This window comes from Aaosphaeria arxii (genome assembly GCF_010015735.1).
Source record: "Aaosphaeria arxii CBS 175.79 unplaced genomic scaffold BU24scaffold_7, whole genome shotgun sequence".
Lineage (NCBI taxonomy): Eukaryota > Fungi > Ascomycota > Dothideomycetes > Pleosporales > Aaosphaeria > Aaosphaeria arxii.
In genome coordinates this window covers 1,101,171-1,121,648 of record NW_022983480.1, presented here as the reverse complement: position 1 = coordinate 1,121,648, position 20,478 = coordinate 1,101,171, and the positions used below count along the sequence as shown (strand labels likewise).

Genomic DNA, 20,478 nt, shown 5'->3' with positions numbered 1-20,478 from the left:
CCCGCAGCAGTAAGACACGTTCCGCGGATCATTCAGCACGCGACTTGTTACCCCCTATCGATAACAAACGAGAGCCTAACCCTTTCTGGAACCTGCGAGGTTTTCGCGCCAGACGGCTGATTGGTACTTCTTCACGTCGATTCAACGAATTGCGTTTTCTGATAATAAACTGGTTCATTGAGGCGTTTCTGCGTTACATTGAGTCAGGTCATCTGATGTTGCACAGTGCTTCATAACTTTGGTTCCTATGCACCCTATCTGAGCAATCGTTCAACGCTTTTGATGAAAGTCTTCCAATCATCATCATCCACATCAAACAATGTTCACCCGCCGTCCTATACAAACACTATTCGTACGACATCGCTATCTCCAGCCAGCCTCAACCTCCCCCTTCTCACCCAGAAAGTCTCAATTCACACTTTGCCCTATAGTCCACCTCAGCACCTCACCCCTTCGACCACAATGTACCAAAAGCAACTCCCCACCCGCAAAGCCCAGAACAACCCAATGCCAGCACAAACAGAACCAAGCGTCCACCATCTCCCCCTGGACACTTGAGTTCTGGAGCTCGACGCCTACGCTCAAGCGTGCATGTATCAATACGTTCCGATGTCTTGTCGGCTGTACGACGGGAGACTTTTCAGCCATGTGGTATCTGCAGGCATTTCACCCGGAGTTGGGAATGGGAGGGATTATGGGGATTTCGAGTAAGTCTTTTCTAGCTAATACATTTATTTCATTCCAAATCTTCCTTGTTGGACTTCACGATTGCTAAACATGGGGAAAACAGTGCTATCAGGAATCACAACCTCAATACTCCTTGAAACCGTGCTCCTGCACCGCGGCCGCGACGCCATGCCGTGGGTGACGGCTGCGCAGACCGCTGTCGGCATGAGCATGATTTCTATGCTGACGATGGAGCTTGCGGAGAACGCGGTGGACTTCCACCTCACGGGCGGGGTGGTGAAGGTTGGAGATCCTGGGTTCTGGGGTGCGGCGGGTGTGGCGATGGGGGCTGGATTCGTGGCGCCGTTGCCTTACAATTATTGGAGGCTGAGGAAGTGGGGGAGGGGGTGTCATTGATGGTTGGGAATGAGTTCTTTGTGGTGGACCGTGAAGCTACGAGGTACTCATCTACCTGTGATGTTTGTATGACATAGATTTCCATATGAGCCCGTAATTTTAGTTGTACTTTATATCAAATGGACCATTCTTCTCATTTCATCTGCATATTTGCTTTTGATACTTTCGCATGGAAGAGCGCAATTAACAAAATATTCGGATATTATTGAGATTTGTCACAATATAGAACCTAGTTGGTGACCTCATCTTTCAATTCGAAGGCGTATCTACGTTGTAAGATGGTCGACCAATTAAAGTTGGGCAGTGTTAGCGCACGCCATGTTTTCACTGGTCATGCTTGACGTCCGCACAAAGGCCTCAAGCACGATGATTGGCCGTGTATAGTAGCTGGATCCACCGGGCGCCCGCACAAGTCCCGCTCGCCACTATCCGCACAAACCGCGCAGTCTTGACTAGGTATCAAGTGCATTTGCCGACCAGTAGCATCATCAGATTTTAGAGTTGTACAATAGAGGGTTGTTTGTTCTTAGAAAAGATTCGTTAGAAAATGCAAGAACGTTCTGCGTTGTGTCATTCTGATAACGTGCTTACCATCGATGCCTACGCATATGTGCCGCACCATGAGCATATAACAATCTTTTTACCATTCCATGCCGACGTGCTCTTTATAGAATTTTGCACATTGCCAACATGAACTCCTTGACTCTACTTGCAACAAATCTGCATTGTCCATCATGTGTCTCCCGTATCCAGGACATTCTCTCTCACCTACCGGGTATCGTCACGCCGGTCGAAGTGTCGTTGATCCACCAGAGCATAAGAGTAAGCTACGATAGCAGTCGCCTACACTATCAGCGCATCATCGACGATTTAACTGAAGCCGCGTTCGAAATCCAACACATCATCATCCACAACGAAAGAGGAACTATCATTGACGAGCGATCATTGCTTGATTCAAGTCAACCCAAGGGCACGAGAATCCGACCGACCCAGAAACATATCGATAGTTGCGATGCCTGTCGAATAGAATGGACAGAGAGCAACGTCCAATCACGGACATCGTTTACATCTACCGATGGATTTGCTTATGGTAACAAGAACCCTGCCATCATCAACATCGAGGACCCTGGAGAAGACATCACGTCTTCCGCGTACATTGCTTCCCTACTCATTGACGGCATGAGCTGTGGAAGCTGTGTTGGGAAGATCAAAAGAGCACTGTTAGATTTACCATTCGTTCTGACAGCAGATATCGATATACTCAGGAATGGAGGTACTGTCACTTTCGTTGAAAAGGAAAACCTGGCCCTCATATTGGATGAAGTCAAGAATGTGGGGTATAACGTTACTCTTGCCGATCTTGTGGAGCCAAAGCCGAAACCAAATTCAATCTCCATTGCCTCGTTGTCCATTGAGGGAATGACTTGTGGAAGCTGTGTGGGAAACATCAAAGGAGCTCTCAAAGATTTGACATTTGTCTCCAAAGTGTCCATTGACCTGATGTCAAACAGCGCGACAGTGGAATTCCTGGGAGGGAAGCAAAACCTAGATGCGATCATCGACAGTATCGACTCTGCCGGATACGAAGCAACGCTCAGCAACTTGGTAGAACCGAGAACTGCGCCCAAATCTCGACAACGTGTAATTGATATCCAAATCGACGCAATGCATTGTGCACGCTGTCCGGATCTAGTTATGGAAGCCTTGGAAGGCCTTCGCACGCAAGGCATGTCGACTTCCGAATTTCAGATCTCGAGACCACCATCACTCAAGGTTCCGCGTGTACAGATCACTTATCGACCGTCACTGGAGAAAGGCCTTTCTGTCCGAAACTTTATTTCGACCATTGCCGCCGTGGACCCTGCCTTCTCTGTTTATATTTACCACCCACCTTCTATCGAGGAGAGATCAAAGCAAATCCAACACAGGGAAAGACAGTCGATTTTGTTTCGTCTGATATTCACTGGCATAGTCGCAATACCATCGTTAATTATTGGCGTTGTATTCATGGCTCTTGTCCCCGCCGACAACGCCACTCGGATGTGGTTCGAAGAACCGATCTGGGCGGGAAACGCCTCTAGAATCGAATGGGCATTACTGATCATGACCACACCAGTCATGTTCTTTGGTACGGACATCTTTCATCGGCGAGCGTTCAAAGAAATCTGGGCCATCTGGAAACCGAAGAGCACGGTACCCTTTCTGCGTAGATTCTATCGGTTTGGCAGTATGAACATGTTGATCAGCATGGGCACCAACGTCGCGTACTTTTCCTCCCTCGCCATTCTGATCATGGCTGCCACCCAGAAGCGTAATGCTCATCATGGAACAAGCATGTCTTCAACCTACTTCGACGCCATCACCTTTCTGACCTTCTTCATCCTTTTGGGTAGGTACCTTGAGGCATACAGCAAAGAAAGAACCGGCGACGCTGTTGCTATGCTCACCGATCTAAGACCCAGTGAAGCTCAGCTTGTGGGTAAGGATGGCAGCATTGGAAAGATTCCGGTAGATCAGTTGGAAATCGGGGATACTGTACAGATTCCACGCGGTCACTCGCCACCTGCGGATGGGCTGGTAAAAGACGATGGCGTTTTCTCGTTCGACGAGAGCTCTCTTACCGGTGAATCGAAACCTGTTCAGAAGAAAAAAGACGCTGTTGTCTTCAGTGGCACCGTCAACGTAGGTGACCCTGTCAAGATCACTGTATCGGAACTGGGAGGAACATCAATGCTTGACCAAATCATCGACGTAGTTCGAAGTGGTCAAGCTAAGCGTGCTCCTATTGAGAGGTTTGCAGATGTTATAACCGGATACTTCGTCCCTATTGTCACGTTGCTCGCGGTCGTGACGTGGGTCACTTGGCTTGGACTTGGACTGTCAGGACAACTACCAGAGGCTTGGCTCGAATCTACACAGGGAGGTTGGGCATTCTGGTCATTGCAGTTCGCGATCGCAGTTTTCGTGGTAGCATGTCCCTGTGGCATAGGCCTCGCTGCCCCTACCGCACTGTTCGTTGGGGGTGGTCTTGCTGCAAGAGAAGGAATATTGGTACAAGGAGGCGGCCAAGCGTTCCAAGAGGCCTCTGGTGTGAACGCCATTGTTTTCGACAAGACTGGCACGCTTACGCAGGGTCAGATGAAAGTGACTGAATTCACATATCTGGATGGGGCACTAGAGAAAGAAAAGTTATTGGCGATGGCGATGGCGAGGGCTATGGAAGCTGTGTCTAGTCATCCGATCGCTCAAGCTATCACGGAGTTTTCCTCTTCTAGTAAAGAGAAGACAACTGTGGCTGACATCAAAGAGATCCCTGGCTACGGAATGACAGCGAAGATCAGCTTTCCTGACAGTTCAAACACCACTATCCTTGAGGCCGCGATCGGCAATAGCAGGCTTCTGGAAAAACTAAACGAAGACTTGGACAGTCCTACAACAAATGGCGTCGCCGGCTTACAAGAAGCCCTTCATCATCACCAGGTCAAAGGCAACTCTGTCGCGATCATTGCCATCAAAAATGAAGACCAATTCGAACCTGCAGGCATATTCGCAATCTCCGACCCACTTCGACCAGAAGCCATTGAAGTTGTTGCGTCTTTACGTAACATGGGACTCTCGATTCACCTTTGCACAGGTGACAACGCCACCACAGCTAAAGCCATTGCCTCACAACTAGGTATCTCGCCAGAGAACATACGCGCAGGTGTATTACCCCAAGGCAAAGGAGAATACATCCACGAACTTCAGCATCCTCGCGAGGGCGGACGCAGAATCGTAGCCTTCGTCGGAGATGGTCTAAATGACACGCCCGCTCTAACCGCTGCTGATGTCTCCATATCCCTTTCCTCTGGCAGCGACATTGCAATCAATGCATCGTCGTTCATCCTCCTCAACTCTCACCTCGGCGCCATCCACAGACTATTCACGCTTTCGAAACGAGTGTTCTTCCGAGTGAAAATAAACTTCTTCTGGGCGGCCATCTACAACCTTATCTTGATCCCAGTCGCGGCTGGTGTTTTCTACATGATCGGCGCGTCTGAGCATCACCCCGGTTGGCGGATGAGTCCTGTGTGGGCTGCTATCGCGATGGCGGGAAGTAGTGTCAGTGTTGTGTTGAGCAGTCTAGCCCTCAAACTCCCTGAGATGAGGTTTCCCGGGAAAGGCTCTGCGGGGAAAGTAAGGCAGTAATGGGAAGGGGCGGAGAGAGGATTGATATGATGTTAATTGGGGCTGACAGAGGATTGATAGGATGTTAATTGGGGCGGATGCGGTTGTTGATAGGATTTTAGATGTAGTTGTTTGATACCCAGTATGCTACTTATTGTGAAGATGGATGTAACAATTTATTCACACGATCTTTCCGAAATTTCCGTTATCGTGTCGTTCTAGTATTTTATGTGACGAGCCTGACACTAGATTCTACGCCCCTTTGGAGAACTCATCAAGTGTCATATCACATCGTTTATGTTGAAATATTTGATTAACTGACTCTGCAATTGTCATGTTGGGCGGCCTATCTAGTTTACGTATTTCCTGAGACATATCAGGCCAAAATCTACTCAAACAGAACCCTCCACTTCTGATGCCACTTCTCCGCCTTCACACGCGGAGTCTCATTCGCGATGATCTCCTCCAACCCGCTCACCATATCCACCTCTTCGCTCGGAATCATCCACGGGTCATTTCTCCCGTGCGTGAACTTATGTCCCAAATAAAACGCCAGGAAGATGACAATACCCACATAGCTCGTGATGAAAGTCGACGTATTCCACATCCCGTTCAAAAACACCTTAAATCCCTGCGCGAGCATGAGGATGAAGAATGCCGCGCCGGAGACATACGACATGTACGGCTGGAACCGGGAACGGTAAGGGAGGTCTGTGATGTTTTGAACCCGAGTGGCTTTGCGGAAGCGGAGGTAGATGAAGCAGATGGAGACCCAAGACTGGAAAGCGCCAGTGTTGATGAGATTGACGAACCAATTGAATACAGTCGCGCCGCCGGACGACAGTGTCATGTAGGATAAGAGACTGATCACAGAGCTAGCAGCGAGAGCAATGTATGGGACTCCCGAACTCGTGCATCGTGTGAAGATGCGGGGCGCGTCGCCTGCGAGGGCGAGAGAGTACAGTCCTCGGCTCGCGAGGTAGAGGTACGAGTTCCCGGCGCTCCAGGCGGAGAGCAGGATGACGGTGTTGATGACGGAATCGAGGGCTTTGATGCCTGCGAGTTTCGCTGCGATGGCCCAGGGGGATGCGCCTGCGCCGGAGCCGCCGCCGAAGAGATCGGATGCGTTGGAGGGGACGATAAGGCCGATTGCGAAGGCTCCTAGGCAGTAGAAGATCACGAGGCGGTAGAAGTAGCGTTTCCCTGCTGTGGGGAGGTTGCGACGCGGGTTCTCCATTTCTCCACCTGTGACGATGAGGAGTTCGGGGGCGAAGGCAAAGGCGTAAATGGAGAAGCAGATTACACCGACGAAAGCGAGGAAGTGACCAGTTGAGCCGGTAGAGAGGTACTCGTTTATAGGGCCTGGTTCGGTCCAGTATCGAAAGCCTAGTCGGTCGTGCGTGGGACCTCCTCCAAGGACCAGGACAACGGCCATTATGAGCATTCCGATGATGCCGAACACTTTCATGCTGGCGAACCAGAACTCAGTTTCTCCGTACACGCGGACTGGGAAGAAGTTGAGTCCGATGATGACGACCATGAACACGGTTATGAACACTGCGTCGTGGCCCGGGAATGTAGGCTTCCAGTAGTTCACGACGACGTTGGACACGACAATCTCGGCTGGTACTGTGATTGCGAAGATGTACCAGTACATCCAGCCGAGTGCGAAGCCTAGCGAGGGCGACACAAAACGCTTGCCGTAGTATGATGCGGAGGAGCCGGGAACGGGGAGGTACGAACTCATCTCTGTCGTGGCGGTGACGATACCGAAGACCAGGACAGTAATGATAAGATATGCGATGAGGAGAAAGACTGGGCCACCCATGCGAAGGGCTTGTCCCGAGCCGACGAAGAGACCTGTTTGAAGTCATGTTAGAGATGAATCATGAACGTGGATGTTATAGTGCAGTACCTGTACCGATCGTGCCTCCGAGCGCAATCATCTGTGCATGACGAGATTTCAATCCTCGTTTGGTTCCATCAGGACCAGCATTGCTCGTCTGGCCTACGACATTGGAGGTAGCTGACTCCAAGTTGGCACCAAATGTGGTTTGGATAGTTTCTTTCATGGGTTGCTTTTCGTCATTCGCAAATGCTGATCTATCTGGAGACGACATAACTGCTTTTTCTCACTCAATGGCTAGAAATGGGAAAGGATGGTGCGACTTGAATCATTACGAAAAGGAGAGGATCATCGAGATCTTATACTTCCACCCCTTAACAATCCGGATTCGTATCTCGCCATCTTCTTGAAACGTAAAGATAGTCATTCCCCACGGGGTCGTGTTGCTATCTACAGCCCGGGTGGAGATTCAGTATCCACTCGAAATACTAGCTAGCTAAGCGTTTCGAAGATTAATTATCGCAGTGCTTAGTCCGGATTAGCATGCGTGTTTCTCTACTGAAGTTTGGGATTAGAGAATGCAGTTCCTAGAATACGACGTATTGGGGACGATTGGCTCGGAATGAGTTGCCTTCGGACGGTGTGTAAGATAGGTCTAGACGCTTGAACGGTCCGATAGGAGGGGATCGGTCGGCTCACCAATCAGAGTCGGTTGCTGTATTTTAAGGGTAGAGCAACACCAAGTCTCACGATTAAATCGAATCAGGGGAATTTCGCACTTAGTGAAATAGGTGGTAGTCAGTTCGAGATACTGGAGTTTAGAGATTATCGGCCACATCACAGGTTTGGATTGATAGTCTGATGTTAGGAAGATTAGATAAAGATATGGCCATCTAGATCTATACAACATCACTAAACAGCGATTGTGTCTGACATTCGTCGTGAATCTGTTGAGATAGCAGTAGCTCGAGTCTGAAGCCAACAACCAGCTGCTAAGACCAGTGCAGAAGCAGTAACATTCGGCGTTGTCAAAGTGGTTGCATCGTTTGGCAATCCACCCAAGAGGAGAACGATAAAGGCACTCATATTTCACTGACTAGTAGTTGGAGTAAAATCACGCGTTTGAAGAAAGTACATTATCGACACACTGTTGTATGGTTACAAGGTAATACCCAGAAGGCTGTCCGGCACGACAGGAAGTTCAAGATGAAAGTAGAGCCTGGACCATGACCGACACCGGTCAGAAGTCGGGGACTTCTAGGAAATCCCCTACCAACTATTCAAGCTCGTGAGCCATGAGTGCGAGGTGGCTTCAATTATCCACTAAAAATTGTCTTTCTTCAAAGTGGCGACCTCTGGAAATCTATCCGCGTCGGGGCCCTGGAGCAACGACCCTCCCATCTCGCCTACAAAACAGCCGTTCATCCACTCAGTCGTATATGTCGACATGATGCCTGTTGACTGAGTTGGTGAAATTGTGCCTAGTAGGGTCTCGAATGCCTTTGTGTTCTGTCCAGAAGTCTGAAAAAGGGATGAGAAATCTAGCATGCCCTCGTGCAACAGACCCGCGACCTTAATCCACAGCTTTGGGCCGTTAAGCTCTGGCCATACTCCTAGCATCCTAGGGTCGTCTTCGCGCTCGGTGGCCACATATAGCACTGGCTGAGATATTCCGGACGAGGGCAGAGCGCCAAAGAATGGGCCATCCCAATTGATGACACTGTGAATCCGAGGGTCTAGGCCAGCAGCGAGAACAGCAGCGGCACCGCCTAGAGAGTGACCAGTCATGGCTATGCGATCTGTTGGGAACTGCCGAGGTCCGTGTTGGGGAAGAAACTGGGCCATGGCGGTAGCGTTGCTGAGCTGATCGATGATAAAAGATGCATCGGCGGCGCGAATATATGCGTATTGGGTCAACTCATCGATATTGGTGGGGTTTGGGAGATCGCTGTAGGCTACATGGCCATCAGGATAGACTATAACGTTTGTCTCTCCCGGATGGTCGATTGTGATTACTGTATAGCCCTCGCTGGCAATAGCGGAAGCAATAATATTATAGTAGAGCCGACTACCTCTGTAGCCAGGAGACAGGAGTAGGATTGGTGTGTTACCCAGGGATGAGCAACTACTATTATCATCTGAGCAGACTTGCAGGCGAGCCTCGGCCAAGAGAGATGTAAGGTCAACTGAGATGTTAAACATCTTCTGTATCCATGATCCCTCATGTTTGGCAGTTTCGTTGGGCATGTACAAGACGGGTACAGTAGAAGTGCACGTCACAGGTTGAAATACAGACAGCATCAATGCTCGGGATTCGCGGTCGTAGTCGATGATTGCCCCAGTCCTCAATGTGACATTGTATCGCCCTGGCGGGTTTGGGAGGAGGTACCCTGCACCCATGGTGGCGAGCAAGAGAGGAAGAAAGGGAAGGGTGAGTTGCATTTTCCTGAGTACGTTGTGGCGTTTGATGATTTGATGCGATGCTATCCGACAAGGTGACCACTGAGCTTTTTATACAATATTTATTTTCTTTTCAATTAATCAATACTATGTAATTCAGTCAAAAATAAAAGTTGAGTTTCAGCGCGGAACTACGACTCGCGCTCCCCTTGAAATGTTGCAGGGGTTTGCATCCCGTAGGATTTATACTGGATCCACTGAGAAAATCATTGCAATTGAAGAGGTCAGGTCAGGTCAAATGAGAAGATTACTCTCGAGTTTGGGGTACGCATTGCGCAGTACAGATTACGTAGGACAGTCCCATGTATGCGAAACATCCAATCAATTCGCCATGAAGAAGAAGAAGTTATTCGTAAGCTTCCGATTTACGCCTGAGATGGGAGTTCTGACCAGCACTATCCCATAGCATACCGCTTTGGTGGCTCGCTTATACAAACCAGCCAATCGTAATTATCGATTTAGGACGCTAGACTTCCAAGATTTGGCCTAACTGTGGGTCTGAAGATTGGAAAAGGCGACACTACATGATTGTTGATCGTGGCGAAGCGTCCAACTTGTTCAACCTGATCAAACACACGTACTTACTGTATACGTGATGATTCTCATTGGTCTCAATGGACTTCCCCAATTTGGAGCTTCTCATCTGCCCCGATTGCTGCTTCAAAATCTAAGTACAAGTTATAGAAGTGAACAAAATAAAGCGAAATCTTCCACCCGAATAACAAGAGAGACTGAAGAATTCGCTGCGCTGTTGGTCAATGAATATGACCTTTTCGGAGTATATTTAAGCACGTCTCATGGCAAGAGTTTAGAACAGAATACGACGAGGATTATGCGGGAGCATATAAACTGTGGTTCAACTTATCAGTGAAGCTATTAACGAAAGACAAAACCTATGAACTGCCACATGTCATGAATAGAAGAAAAAAATGGCTTCATGGAGGTTTCTTACATTACCTTCCATGATCTCACATTATGAAAGCATGAGGTATTGTTGATTCTTCCAGGCAACAGTTCCAGCAAGTATTGCTCCCGCATATCGTGACCTTTCCTATATTCTTCTCTTCAAACAGCTGTATCAGGACTGATGTCGTCGCTAGACGAGCAAGCCAATTCCCATGCGCCCGGACCACGAAACGATCATTCGAGAAATTGATCACATCGTCCCAGTCTTCGATGGAAAGCGGAGGCCGATGCGGCACTTCACGGTTCGTATGAATACATTCGCGCTTCATGCTGTCCCAGGATAGCCTTCTGCTCTTCAGAGCCCTCAAAATATCCACGTCTGCCACCCATTTCCCATAATCTTGAATTGATATTACAGATTCCAAGATGCAGACCTGAGAATCTATGCCTTCTCTCGCATGGTTATCAAATATAGGGACTTGGTGGTCCGTGAATGAAAGATGAACTGAAGTTCCACGGAAACAGTCCTCATTCTTTGCATCGAATATCGTCTGTTGTAAGGACATGAGTCGCTTATAGTCAATTTCTCTTATCATGGGTGCTTGTGGTGGCATTAGGAGGGCAAGCCCTGCCTTGCCAACGTTGCCTAGGATTCTTTCCAAATGGTAAGGGGCAGGTCGTTCGGATGGGTCGCACATAATCTGTGACAACTTGTCAGTTAAACATCTGTGCAGGTGCGAAGACAAAGTCCCACCTGTCTTGGGAAATAAAGGCTGTCTCCAATTGACACTGCCATTACATCAGCTAGGTCTCCAGTATGAAGACTACAGCTGCCCGAGTCTAGGAATGCCACCAATGAGAGGGCGCTAGGTGTACTGAGTGGATTTGTGTGGGTTTCCCCGACGATTCGATGTCTTCTTCCATATCTAGTACGAGGGAAACACTCAAGATCTGTGAATTTGTGTTCTAGTGACTGTATGGCAATCCTTGCATCTGGTAGATACTTGTATACCGCCTGCGCATAGTTCAAAGAGATCAAAAACTCAGTTATATCGTTGAATCTTCGTTTGCGGATATGATCTTTCAGCCTCTGGCAGCAGATAAGATCTTGATCAAAGCACCAAGAGATATCGAGAAAGTCGATATCAGGTGTAGTTTGCGTTACATCTTCGTTGCAAAATATCGCTGCACTATCAATGTCCCCCAAAACTAGCCTGAGCCAATATGGAGCGCCTGAAGTGGGGATCATAATATGCGAAGTCGTAGATAGAACGGAAGACGTAGATAGAATGGAGGAAGCATCGTAAAGAAGAGATTGCTCGTCCGTATCGGGTTTAGCATCACAATCTTGTGTAGGTGCCCAGCGACGATATGTGGAGCCAACGTGTTGTTGTGTCATCGTTGCCAGAACCTTTGGGCAGGTCATAGCCTTGCAGATTGGCTCCCATGAGGAGGGACCCACGGTTGCATAATGAAATGGGCCTTTTTTATCGTCTTTTTCATTCTCCGCTTCTGATAGAGACTCTATTGCAACAGAAAACTCGGATAAATCATCATCTGAAACATTTCCCCGCTCGGTCGAAGAGATCTGATATGGACGCGAATGTGGTATTCTGGGGCCAGAAGAGGATTCAGGGAACTTCAAATTCTCAGAGGAGAGAGATCGGTTGCTTTTTACAGTGATTCCCCAGTCTACTCGATATTGAATCAAACAATGGTCGACTTCGATTTTTGGACACCTTGACATTAGATACCTCAGAAACTTAATTCTGGCTTCATGATTCTTCAAGCATCCTAGCAGATGACTGTAGCCAAGAAGTCCAAAGCAACCTGGATTTGATCTTAGCCCTCTCGTGTTGGTATCGTCAGCCTCGCCTATAAAGCTCCTGAAGCGCCGTCGGCCAAGCAGTAGCAATCTGGTGGCACTATCACTCTCGCACTTGCTCACTTCGATGTATTTCTGAACTGTATCTCGGATTGTAGCCGCCCAAGAGAGACTCTGTGTCGCTTCTGATTCCCGAGAAAGTGAATCGCAAACGTGATATAGAACTTCCATGGCGGAGTTGATTTCATCGAATTGGACTTCCCATCGGCCTAAAAGGGCTCCAAGAGCGGCGAACATGAACTCTGGAAAGGTTATCCTGGTAGAATCGTGTTGCAATCGTTGTTCTGTCCGTACAGGCTTCCCATAATGCCGCAGATGAGCCAAAGATAAACACCAATAGACACCGCGGGCATTGTTCCTTAAAGGAGAAAGTCCGAGACTTAGGACACCACCCGGATGTATGAGGCTGTCGTCCATGTTCACTTCAATTTGGGAAGTGAATATTTTGAGGTTTGGATACAGATGCCAGGATGATAAACCTAACAAGATTGCGCCATCCTGAATAGACAAAGGTTCCCCTCGAATCAGTTTCTCCATGCTTTCAAGTGATGACCTCCAAGCTTCTGTAACGCTTTGGTAGAGATTAGTGTTGCTGTTCACAGGATATTGAACAGTTTTCAACAAATCTCGAAGTTTCATCGCCTCATCCTTTTTAATGTCGTCGGCAGTATTCATCCACGCTCTGATGCTAGCATCCCATTCGGCTAGCTCTGTCTTCCTGATGTCTCTGCGACAAGCGACATTTACCAATGCAAATGGCACCTGTTCGCCACATTCAACCTTGTCTGCAACCTCGCTCTTTCTTGCTCGAACCATTTCAACCCAAATGGCTACAGCTTGCGGTGGTTCAAAGATTCGAGCGATCATACATGCAAGCAAATGTGCCTGTATCGCTACTTCAGAAGATGTTGCAGCAGCCCATATTGCGGTTCCATCGATCCCGCTATATTCGGAGAAGATTGATCCAAGGCCTTGGTTTCCGAATCTTTTCTTCGATGCTTCAGATATCTCTGACACACGAGTACCATACGCCTTCAGTAGCTGAGGCGTTTTTGGACATATGCCTGTGAACAAGGCACCAAGTTCCCGTGCCAGAACGTGTGCAGAACCCGATTCAGCTTCCGCCCTCTTCACCAGAGCAAGGGAGTCGCCGAGGGGCTGGAACTCTTTTGGTGCTTCCACTTTGATAAGCGTGAAGTCGAAATTAATATTCGCAGCAGCAGCAGTAAACTCGTTAGTGACAGCACCAAGAGCAGCCTGGAGTCGTCCTACGGACATTGCTCGATGAATTTGTGAACTTATTGCCCAGATACGCTCAACAAGTGCCGGTCATCAATCATACGAGTAGAAAGCAAGCACGAAAATTCAAATGACAAAGATTAAGCTGGTCACTTTAAAGGAGCGGACGGCTGATGGGAATGCTCCATTAATGTATCAATAAGATTTAATGGCAAGGCTGAAATCTACCAAGCTATCTAACACGCACATGAGCAAAATTTTGCAATTCGGGGCTGTCAATTCGGTGTGCCAATAGAACGAATGAGATCACAGAGATGGGAGCTGAGAAAAACAAAGCTCACCAACCATCCTGATCCTCAAATCATATAGAGTACGGAGGATGCTCAGCATGTCTAATGCAGTCTAGACCCTAGTCTGCATCGTACCCGAGTCTGCATCGTAGACACAGCCTTGTGACACCATCGCCTGATAGCCGTGCACGCCGTGGCCTGCCAGACACCGATATTTTGATGATGTGAACATGATCTAGCTGATAGCCTTTGCTCGACTATGTTTGGCAAGCGAAATGATTACTACATGTCTTCCGCTTTCTCTGAAGGTAATCGCCTCGATTATGCATAGGAAAGACATTCCAATTGCTACCAGCAGAGAGGCTGCATTAGGACTGCAGCGGGCTGGTGGTTTGGGCGCACAACATTGTCTTAGCATACATGGTGCGTCGCTAGTTGTACTACATACCCCGAAGTAGTGATCTTGGGTTCGTGTTCTCCCCGCATCCCCGGCCGATTGCCCTGTATTTTGCTCGTTTCTTCCAGGCAGCTATCAATCTAGGTCGTTGCGAAGAAAAACCAAATAGAAATATCGCTCTATCCGTATTGCTCTGCGTTGTTACCAAAACAAGAGTCGAAAAACGATAACGGGACGAATACAAAGGCTAATCGCATGACACTGGCCACACTACTGGCTTCCTTGACCTTGTCTTTGGTTTCGCGGACCTGAAGCGATTGAAGAACAATCTGCAAGTATGTCTCGCACATGCGAGAGAGACTTCTTTCTCGATCAAGCACATACTTAGATTCATCCTGTCCTTCTACATCTCGCTATTCATCGCAGTCCAATTGTACCGTTGCCAATTTATGTCTGAACTGGATACGATAATTCGACGGACAATCTTGCGGAGAGGCACGATTGGATCTGCTTCGTTGGCAGCCTTGCTTCCAATCCGGTTGGTACCTGCCAGCAAGCACGAAGAATGTGCCTTCAGAGGTCACTTCCCCATCCACGTGGCTGCTGAAATACTCGGGTAAGGATGTAGCACTTTGGAAGAGTGAACTTTGCCCCTTCTGTGGTCCATCCACATAAGCAGGATATACCTTGCTCCAAGCTGAAGTGGGGTTCATCGTGAGTAGAGATTTCTCGAACAATTCATTCGCCTATCACGACATTATGCTCCAATTCACAGGTGCTATACTCCGTACTAATCACTACTTTGCTACCGACAACAACAATATCCGAGCTAGTTTCTATAAAATAACGGGGTTAGAGTATAGTTCCAAGAAATCTATATTGAGTACAAATCGCGACGTGCACAGATCGGCCACGTTGTGCACGCAGCACAGCTCACCAGTCAACACCACAAGAGAGGGGACAAAGCAATAAGGTATCGCATACTTCAGACAATAGAAATCTCTATAGAAGAGTTCCTCAGGCTCCTCCGCGCTGTTCATTTTCCTAACGGGTTCTCGCATCTAGCCGCTGTCGAGTCTGTTAGCCGGTAAGGTTATTTCTAGCCGCATTCATACTTTGAAAAACCAATATGTGAAGTAGGCATAGGCTTATTGTAATGATGCTTTTCTTCTGTCGCGATTGGAAAGTTGCATGGCGTTTTCGGACCGAAAGAATATTGCGGGAGTCGTTCCATCAAGTAAAATAAGATCACTTAACTGATGCTTATAGGTTTGTACAGAATCTGCCATTACTGCTACATCAACAATCTCCCCTAGGCATATGTTAGCTATTTGAGCTTCATTCTTGAACATAGCAAACTCTATATCTGTATTCAATCTTAAGTCTTCCTATGTCTCTGACAGTAATGTTATTATGCATTTCTAGCTTTACCTTGGTTTTGGGTACGTTTTGGGTTATAAGCATCAAAACGAAATGAATAGGGTTCCCCAACCTTGTAGAGTTCCAGAAAAACTGAGAATGCATTGATGCTTTCAATATGGTTTAGGGCCTCGAAGGATGCTTGATGAGATGTTAAAAGTATCTTCGGTCCTAACTCACACTGCTTTTAAAGAGCCTCCACAATAGGATCGTTGATCCCCAGGAAGATAAGCATCACGCTCCAGCATGTAGCGCCCTTGTCTTACGTGAATGCCGATAAGAGATTATAAGGTATCATATTCTACATACTGGATTCTGTAGTCAGCAAGGATTGTGTAAGGGATTGGGTAATAGAGAGAAGGCTTAAACTTCATTCCAAAAATCTGTGATTCATCGCAGGGCGCACCGAACACCACCTGATGTACGCCTCTACATCATGGAGGACACAAATTCATAGGTTCAATAACCGAACATGTTCGGACCCGTCTGTACTGCGAGTGGTCGACCTGACCCAACAAAAGTATCCTTCAAAGCGCTTACCAGCATTGTATCGGTCCCTGGAGGTGACATGACGGATACTGCAACAGGTAACGACTCAGCACGCTTAGTTATCTTCAAGGTGTAGCCGATATTGCCAACTAGAAGACTATCAGATTGTTGAACGGATTCAAGAAGCTTCTCTTGTAGCTATTTGCTTACCTGGTACGGTTATTTCGGGGGCACCAAGAACTGGAGAAAGCCACAGCGGATCCCAAACGTCTTGTGCGAACGGCATTCCTGGGTCAACATCGCGATAGTTTGGTTTGGCATCCATGATTGGGAGTACCACGAGCGCTGTGTCCTCAATCACATTCAATATTGTGTCTATCACCCAAGATTTGTACACTTCAGTACGCTTCCTGGCATCATTTCTCTGTTCTTGGCTGATCTCACTTCCATGATCCCTGTGCTGTTGTCAGTATCACCGGCATAAGAACAGGGTACTAGAGTTCGAAGCGTACCATCGCCACTGTGTGACTTTATTCACAAATGGACGGTGACCATACATTTGCTGGTATTTATTGCGGAATTCTTCGGAATGGTGGTAGAAGTCATGCACAAATGTATAAAGTCCAGCCTACGAGAGTGTTAGTTGAGCATAATGTGGACAAGGGAAACATACCTTTTCCAAATAAAGCTCCATGGACCTCTTTTCTGCTTCAACCGGAGGATTCGCCTTCCAAGAATCTCTGAAGGATACCTTTTTGACCGCTACCTTGAAAGTCGTGGCAAGATCCTCAACTAAGTCTTGAATCATTTTTTGCTGCTCCATGTTCGCTACTGGCAGGCAGTCGGTTGGATAGATGATTACTGTGGGCTAAAATGGTCAGATTGCTCAATATAGATGGACTCAGTTCGACTTCCTACCGTCTGATGCATCGTTGGCGCAAGATTCGCGCATGAGACCTTGACAATCGTGTCTAGATCACATAAATCGCGCGTGAAGGCAGCAGGAGCATCGAACGGCCTGGAAAAAGCTCAGTACATTTCTTCAAGTTCCGCGCAGGTAGTATAGTGTGACTGACGTATAACACGGTCGTATTCCTTCTAGAGAAAAGACCGTATGTGAAAAGCGATGTTGGAAGCAACCGTTGACAAAAGCTGGTCTGCGACTACTTCCGGTAGCTATCTCCTCTCGTTACTGCACAATCTGAGACATAATTTTGGGCATCATACTGTCTGATCCGATGGTGAAGTCAAGCCAGTCGTAGGCGGCGGTGGCTGTTGCACTCCCATTACTGCTCCCCACAGGTGATTGGTAGCCGTCTCCGCGAGGATTCCAAGGGGCTTGGAAATCGACTGCCTCAATTGGATCCTCCCTAGATATCATGGAACTACACTTTGTACTTCCGACCATGGTGGCCCCGGCATCGAGCAATGATTGGATTGCGGCTGCAGTGTTCTCTGCTGGCGTGGAGACGGCGTAGAACGCTCGATTCGAGAGGGCCATGCGAAGACCACTGATAGCAAACAATTCCTTTACAGCCATACGCTTGCCTTTCAGTGGTGAATGTTTGGTAGGTTGTCCTGAAAGCCTGGAAGGGACAGCTACACTGAGAGATTGTGGGTAGCTTCCAGCAACTTGTAATGGCTCAAAAGACCTGTACGATCAATTTATATCCTCTCTGTAGAGACAGTGTACGAACCGACTGTTCTTCCATGCTGGCTTTGTGGGAACCATGAACGAATTCTGCACATCATCGTATAGTCGGCAAACGTGACAGAGTCCGATGGGTGAGAGAGCGTAAGGGCCGGTCTATTCGGATTAGCAGCATATAAGCTTGCGGCAGTATTTACCCACTGGAATTGTAAGCGTTGGGACGACAACATGCCAAGAAGATAGGCTTCTGATTTTGGCTAGCAACCCTGGAGATGGAGTTGAGAAGGATTGGTCTGTCGTGGTGATAAGTAAACCTTGCAGGAAATCGGGATTCCACACGTCGTCTTTCAAACTGCGAAAAAGGTCAAGTTGTTTGTCCAACCACGCATCATCTTCGAGGTCGCGCGTATGTGAAGTTGCAATGACCGTCACAAGAGACACTTGAGCGTGTTGCTCGAGACCGTGCAGTGGTGTAGGCAGATCTGCAAGAGTAGCCAGATATCGCGTACCGCTTGCCCGGAATTCGAATTGGCGTGACACCGATAGTGTGGAGACTATATGCATGATGATACAGACACGTAGATGTGCCAGAAAGGAAAAGATGGGGGGCTGCGTTATGTGTGTCAGGAAAATGGATGTTGCACTTGTTTGTTTGCTGTGTTTTCAGAATAGTTGCAAGGCTTGGCATTTGGTGCACTGCTCAGTCGTGACGTCCCTCACCACTTACTTATTATCGTAGGTACCTTTTAATCCTGCCAGCTCTCCTGTCATTGCAAATTCACGTTCTTCGACTATAATGTCAGCCTCAAACGACACCCCTCACGACGAGAGTTTGCTGCTCATCGCGCACTCTAAGCAACAAGAGACTTCAGCTGCGGAGCGCGGCGCTGGACAAGGACAAAATCAGCCTTTCGAAACTGACGAGGTGTCTTCGCGCCGCCTGGCGCTCATTTTGGGTAGCATTTTGGTTAGGATATTCACGACACAAATCCCGCAAAGTCATTGTTGTGAGCTGACTGTAAGAATATATAGATTGGTGTCGTCTTCACTGCTGTGGACGCAACTGTAGTGGCAACTCTTCTGTTGCCCATGACTACCGACTTTCAATCCCTACAAACGTTGTCCTGGCTGGGTTCAGCTTTTCTGATCGCTGCCACGGCAGGCATCCCCCTCGCGGGACGATTGACAGATATCTTTGGTCGAAAGTCGGGCGCGGTTCTTTGCAACATAGTCTTCACTATCGGTACCCTGCTATGCGGTATAGCACCAAGTGAGTGGGTGCTGATACTTGGCCGTGTGCTTGCAGGATTAGGAGCAGGGCCGCTTCGGACCATTTCGTCTTTCGTATCGTCCGACCTTGTCCCAACTAAAAAGCGCGGCTTGGTTCAAGGCCTCAACCTCCTCTGCATGGGTGCTGGTACTGCTCTGGGAGGTTCTTTTGGTGGCTGGATGAACTCTCTCCTTGGTTGGAGATGGGCATTCCTCATCCAAGTGCCTTTCTTAGTTGTCGGTACCATTCTTGTCTACCTCTTCGTCGACACGCCGCGAAAACACTCGAGTGTTCCACCACTACGTCGAATTGATTGGCTCGGCTCCATTACGCTCGTGATATCTCTAGTCCTTCTCCTTGTAGGACTCAACGCCGGGGGCAACTTGGTGCCTTGGTCACACCCTCTGATTCTGTTAACGACGCCCCTCTCTGTTCTTGCACTATTAGTATTTCTCTACAACGAACAGTCATGGGCAAGCGAGCCAATCCTTCCTTTGCGATTGTTCAAGAACCGTACCTTTTCCGCATCATACCTGACATATCTGTTCGCACACGTGGCAGCCTTTGGCATCATCTACTTCATCCCAGTCTATGCGCAAATCCAAGGCTACAGTTCGGTACACGCAGGGCTGCAATTCATTCCCCAAGCTGCTGGCAACGCTACGGGTGCGCTACTTGCTGGTGCCTTGATACGACGAACCGGGAAGTATCTGTTTTTGAATGGAATTTCGCAGCTTTGCCTGGTCCTCGCAGCGACCTTGCTTTCCCTTCTACCGCATGGGGCACCCTCATGGCGGCCATTTGCGTACCTAGCATTGCACGGCTTTGGATTTGGCATTATGCTGGTTGTGGCATTTATTGCGTTGTTGAGTGCCATTCCACATTATGATCAAGCTGTGGGGACTTCTGCTCTGATTGCACTGGGATCCGCAGGCTCCGCGCTTGGAGTCACGATATGCTCCGCTATATTCCAGAACGTGTTGAGAAAGGAGCTCTATAGTCTACTAGGCAGCTCCGACGTAGCTGAGGATATCATCACGCGCCTTAGAGAGTCGTTTGGTGTCATACCCTACATCGATCCATCGGTTCGACCTCTTGTCGAGAAAAGTTTCATGGCTGCCGTTCACTCAGTATTTAGCTTCACGCTTGCCGTTAATATCATCACTCTTGTGTCTGCACTCTTTATCAGACAGAATACTCTTTACAACAATCTAGCTCGCCCTGAAGAGTCTGATTGATCGAGCTACAAATGAAAATCATTTTTGCTCTTATCGAGACCAGAACGTAACCAAGTCGTCAAAATCAGTCTCCTCCAGTACTTCGATTGTAACTACCGATGATCCAGTTATTGTTGCGCGCAGAACCGCCGAGCTCCC

At 48.2% G+C, this 20,478-nt stretch overlaps 7 protein-coding genes across 7 annotated transcripts; 3 read left to right on the top strand and 4 right to left on the bottom strand.

Moving 5' to 3' along the window:
• Positions 1-139: 139 nt before the first annotated feature.
• BU24DRAFT_453144 (uncharacterized protein) lies at positions 140-1,177 on the top strand. The gene is made up of 2 exons (XM_033531240.1): positions 140-707; positions 791-1,177. Exons 1-2 carry the CDS (start codon positions 320-322, stop codon positions 1,081-1,083), a joined length of 681 nt encoding a protein of 226 aa, XP_033381149.1. The 5' UTR covers positions 140-319; the 3' UTR covers positions 1,084-1,177.
• A 596-nt stretch (positions 1,178-1,773) lies between these two features.
• On the top strand, positions 1,774-5,354 carry BU24DRAFT_494746 (heavy metal translocatin; the record flags this gene model as incomplete). Its single annotated transcript, XM_033534078.1, has 1 exon — positions 1,774-5,354. The coding sequence occupies one exon, from the start codon at positions 1,774-1,776 to the stop codon at positions 5,269-5,271; it is 3,498 nt and encodes a 1,165-aa protein (XP_033381148.1). The 3' UTR covers positions 5,272-5,354.
• A 284-nt stretch (positions 5,355-5,638) lies between these two features.
• Positions 5,639-7,370, bottom strand: BU24DRAFT_484605 (AAT family amino acid transporter; the record flags this gene model as incomplete). The annotated part of the gene is made up of 3 exons (XM_033533350.1): positions 5,639-7,110; positions 7,166-7,258; positions 7,295-7,370. The coding sequence occupies 3 exons, from the start codon at positions 7,368-7,370 to the stop codon at positions 5,639-5,641; spliced, it is 1,641 nt and encodes a 546-aa protein (XP_033381147.1).
• A 995-nt stretch (positions 7,371-8,365) lies between these two features.
• BU24DRAFT_425428 (PAF acetylhydrolase family protein) lies at positions 8,366-9,558 on the bottom strand. The gene has a single exon (XM_033528737.1). The coding sequence runs from the start codon at positions 9,536-9,538 to the stop codon at positions 8,420-8,422; it is 1,119 nt and encodes a 372-aa protein (XP_033381146.1). The 5' UTR covers positions 9,539-9,558; the 3' UTR covers positions 8,366-8,419.
• Positions 9,559-10,524: 966 nt separating this feature from the next.
• On the bottom strand, positions 10,525-13,625 carry BU24DRAFT_465163 (uncharacterized protein; the record flags this gene model as incomplete). The annotated part of the gene is made up of 2 exons (XM_033532253.1): positions 10,525-11,163; positions 11,217-13,625. The coding sequence occupies 2 exons, from the start codon at positions 13,623-13,625 to the stop codon at positions 10,525-10,527; spliced, it is 3,048 nt and encodes a 1,015-aa protein (XP_033381145.1).
• Positions 13,626-15,848: 2,223 nt separating this feature from the next.
• On the bottom strand, positions 15,849-18,441 carry BU24DRAFT_259128 (amidase signature enzyme). Its single transcript, XM_033522476.1, has 10 exons — positions 18,034-18,441; positions 17,879-17,988; positions 17,409-17,833; positions 17,258-17,357; positions 17,100-17,199; positions 16,855-17,049; positions 16,694-16,809; positions 16,392-16,636; positions 16,233-16,330; positions 15,849-16,000 (listed from the first exon to the last, which is right to left on the bottom strand). Exons 1-10 carry the CDS (start codon positions 18,394-18,396, stop codon positions 15,977-15,979), a joined length of 1,776 nt encoding a protein of 591 aa, XP_033381144.1. The 5' UTR covers positions 18,397-18,441; the 3' UTR covers positions 15,849-15,976.
• A 250-nt stretch (positions 18,442-18,691) lies between these two features.
• On the top strand, positions 18,692-20,354 carry BU24DRAFT_374604 (MFS general substrate transporter). Its single transcript, XM_033524566.1, has 2 exons — positions 18,692-18,799; positions 18,865-20,354. The coding sequence occupies exon 2, from the start codon at positions 18,922-18,924 to the stop codon at positions 20,338-20,340; it is 1,419 nt and encodes a 472-aa protein (XP_033381143.1). The 5' UTR covers positions 18,692-18,799; positions 18,865-18,921; the 3' UTR covers positions 20,341-20,354.
• Positions 20,355-20,478: the final 124 nt, after the last annotated feature.

Excerpts from the sequence above, each read along its gene's own strand:
- BU24DRAFT_425428 (XM_033528737.1), bottom strand. The coding sequence starts at position 9,538 with ATGCAACTCACCCTTCCCTTTCTTCCTCTCTTGCTCGCCACCATGGGT.
- BU24DRAFT_453144 (XM_033531240.1), top strand. The coding sequence starts at position 320 with ATGTTCACCCGCCGTCCTATACAAACACTATTCGTACGACATCGCTAT. Across the intron at positions 708-790 it reads AGGGATTATGGGGATTTCGA|TGCTATCAGGAATCACAACC; the intron begins GTAAGTCTTTTC and ends TGGGGAAAACAG.
- BU24DRAFT_374604 (XM_033524566.1), top strand. The coding sequence starts at position 18,922 with ATGACTACCGACTTTCAATCCCTACAAACGTTGTCCTGGCTGGGTTCA.
- BU24DRAFT_259128 (XM_033522476.1), bottom strand. The coding sequence starts at position 18,396 with ATGCATATAGTCTCCACACTATCGGTGTCACGCCAATTCGAATTCCGG. Across the intron at positions 17,834-17,878 it reads CCAGCATGGAAGAACAGTCG|GTCTTTTGAGCCATTACAAG; the intron begins GTTCGTACACTG and ends TTGATCGTACAG. Across the intron at positions 16,331-16,391 it reads CCCCGAAATAACCGTACCAG|TTGGCAATATCGGCTACACC; the intron begins GTAAGCAAATAG and ends ATAGTCTTCTAG.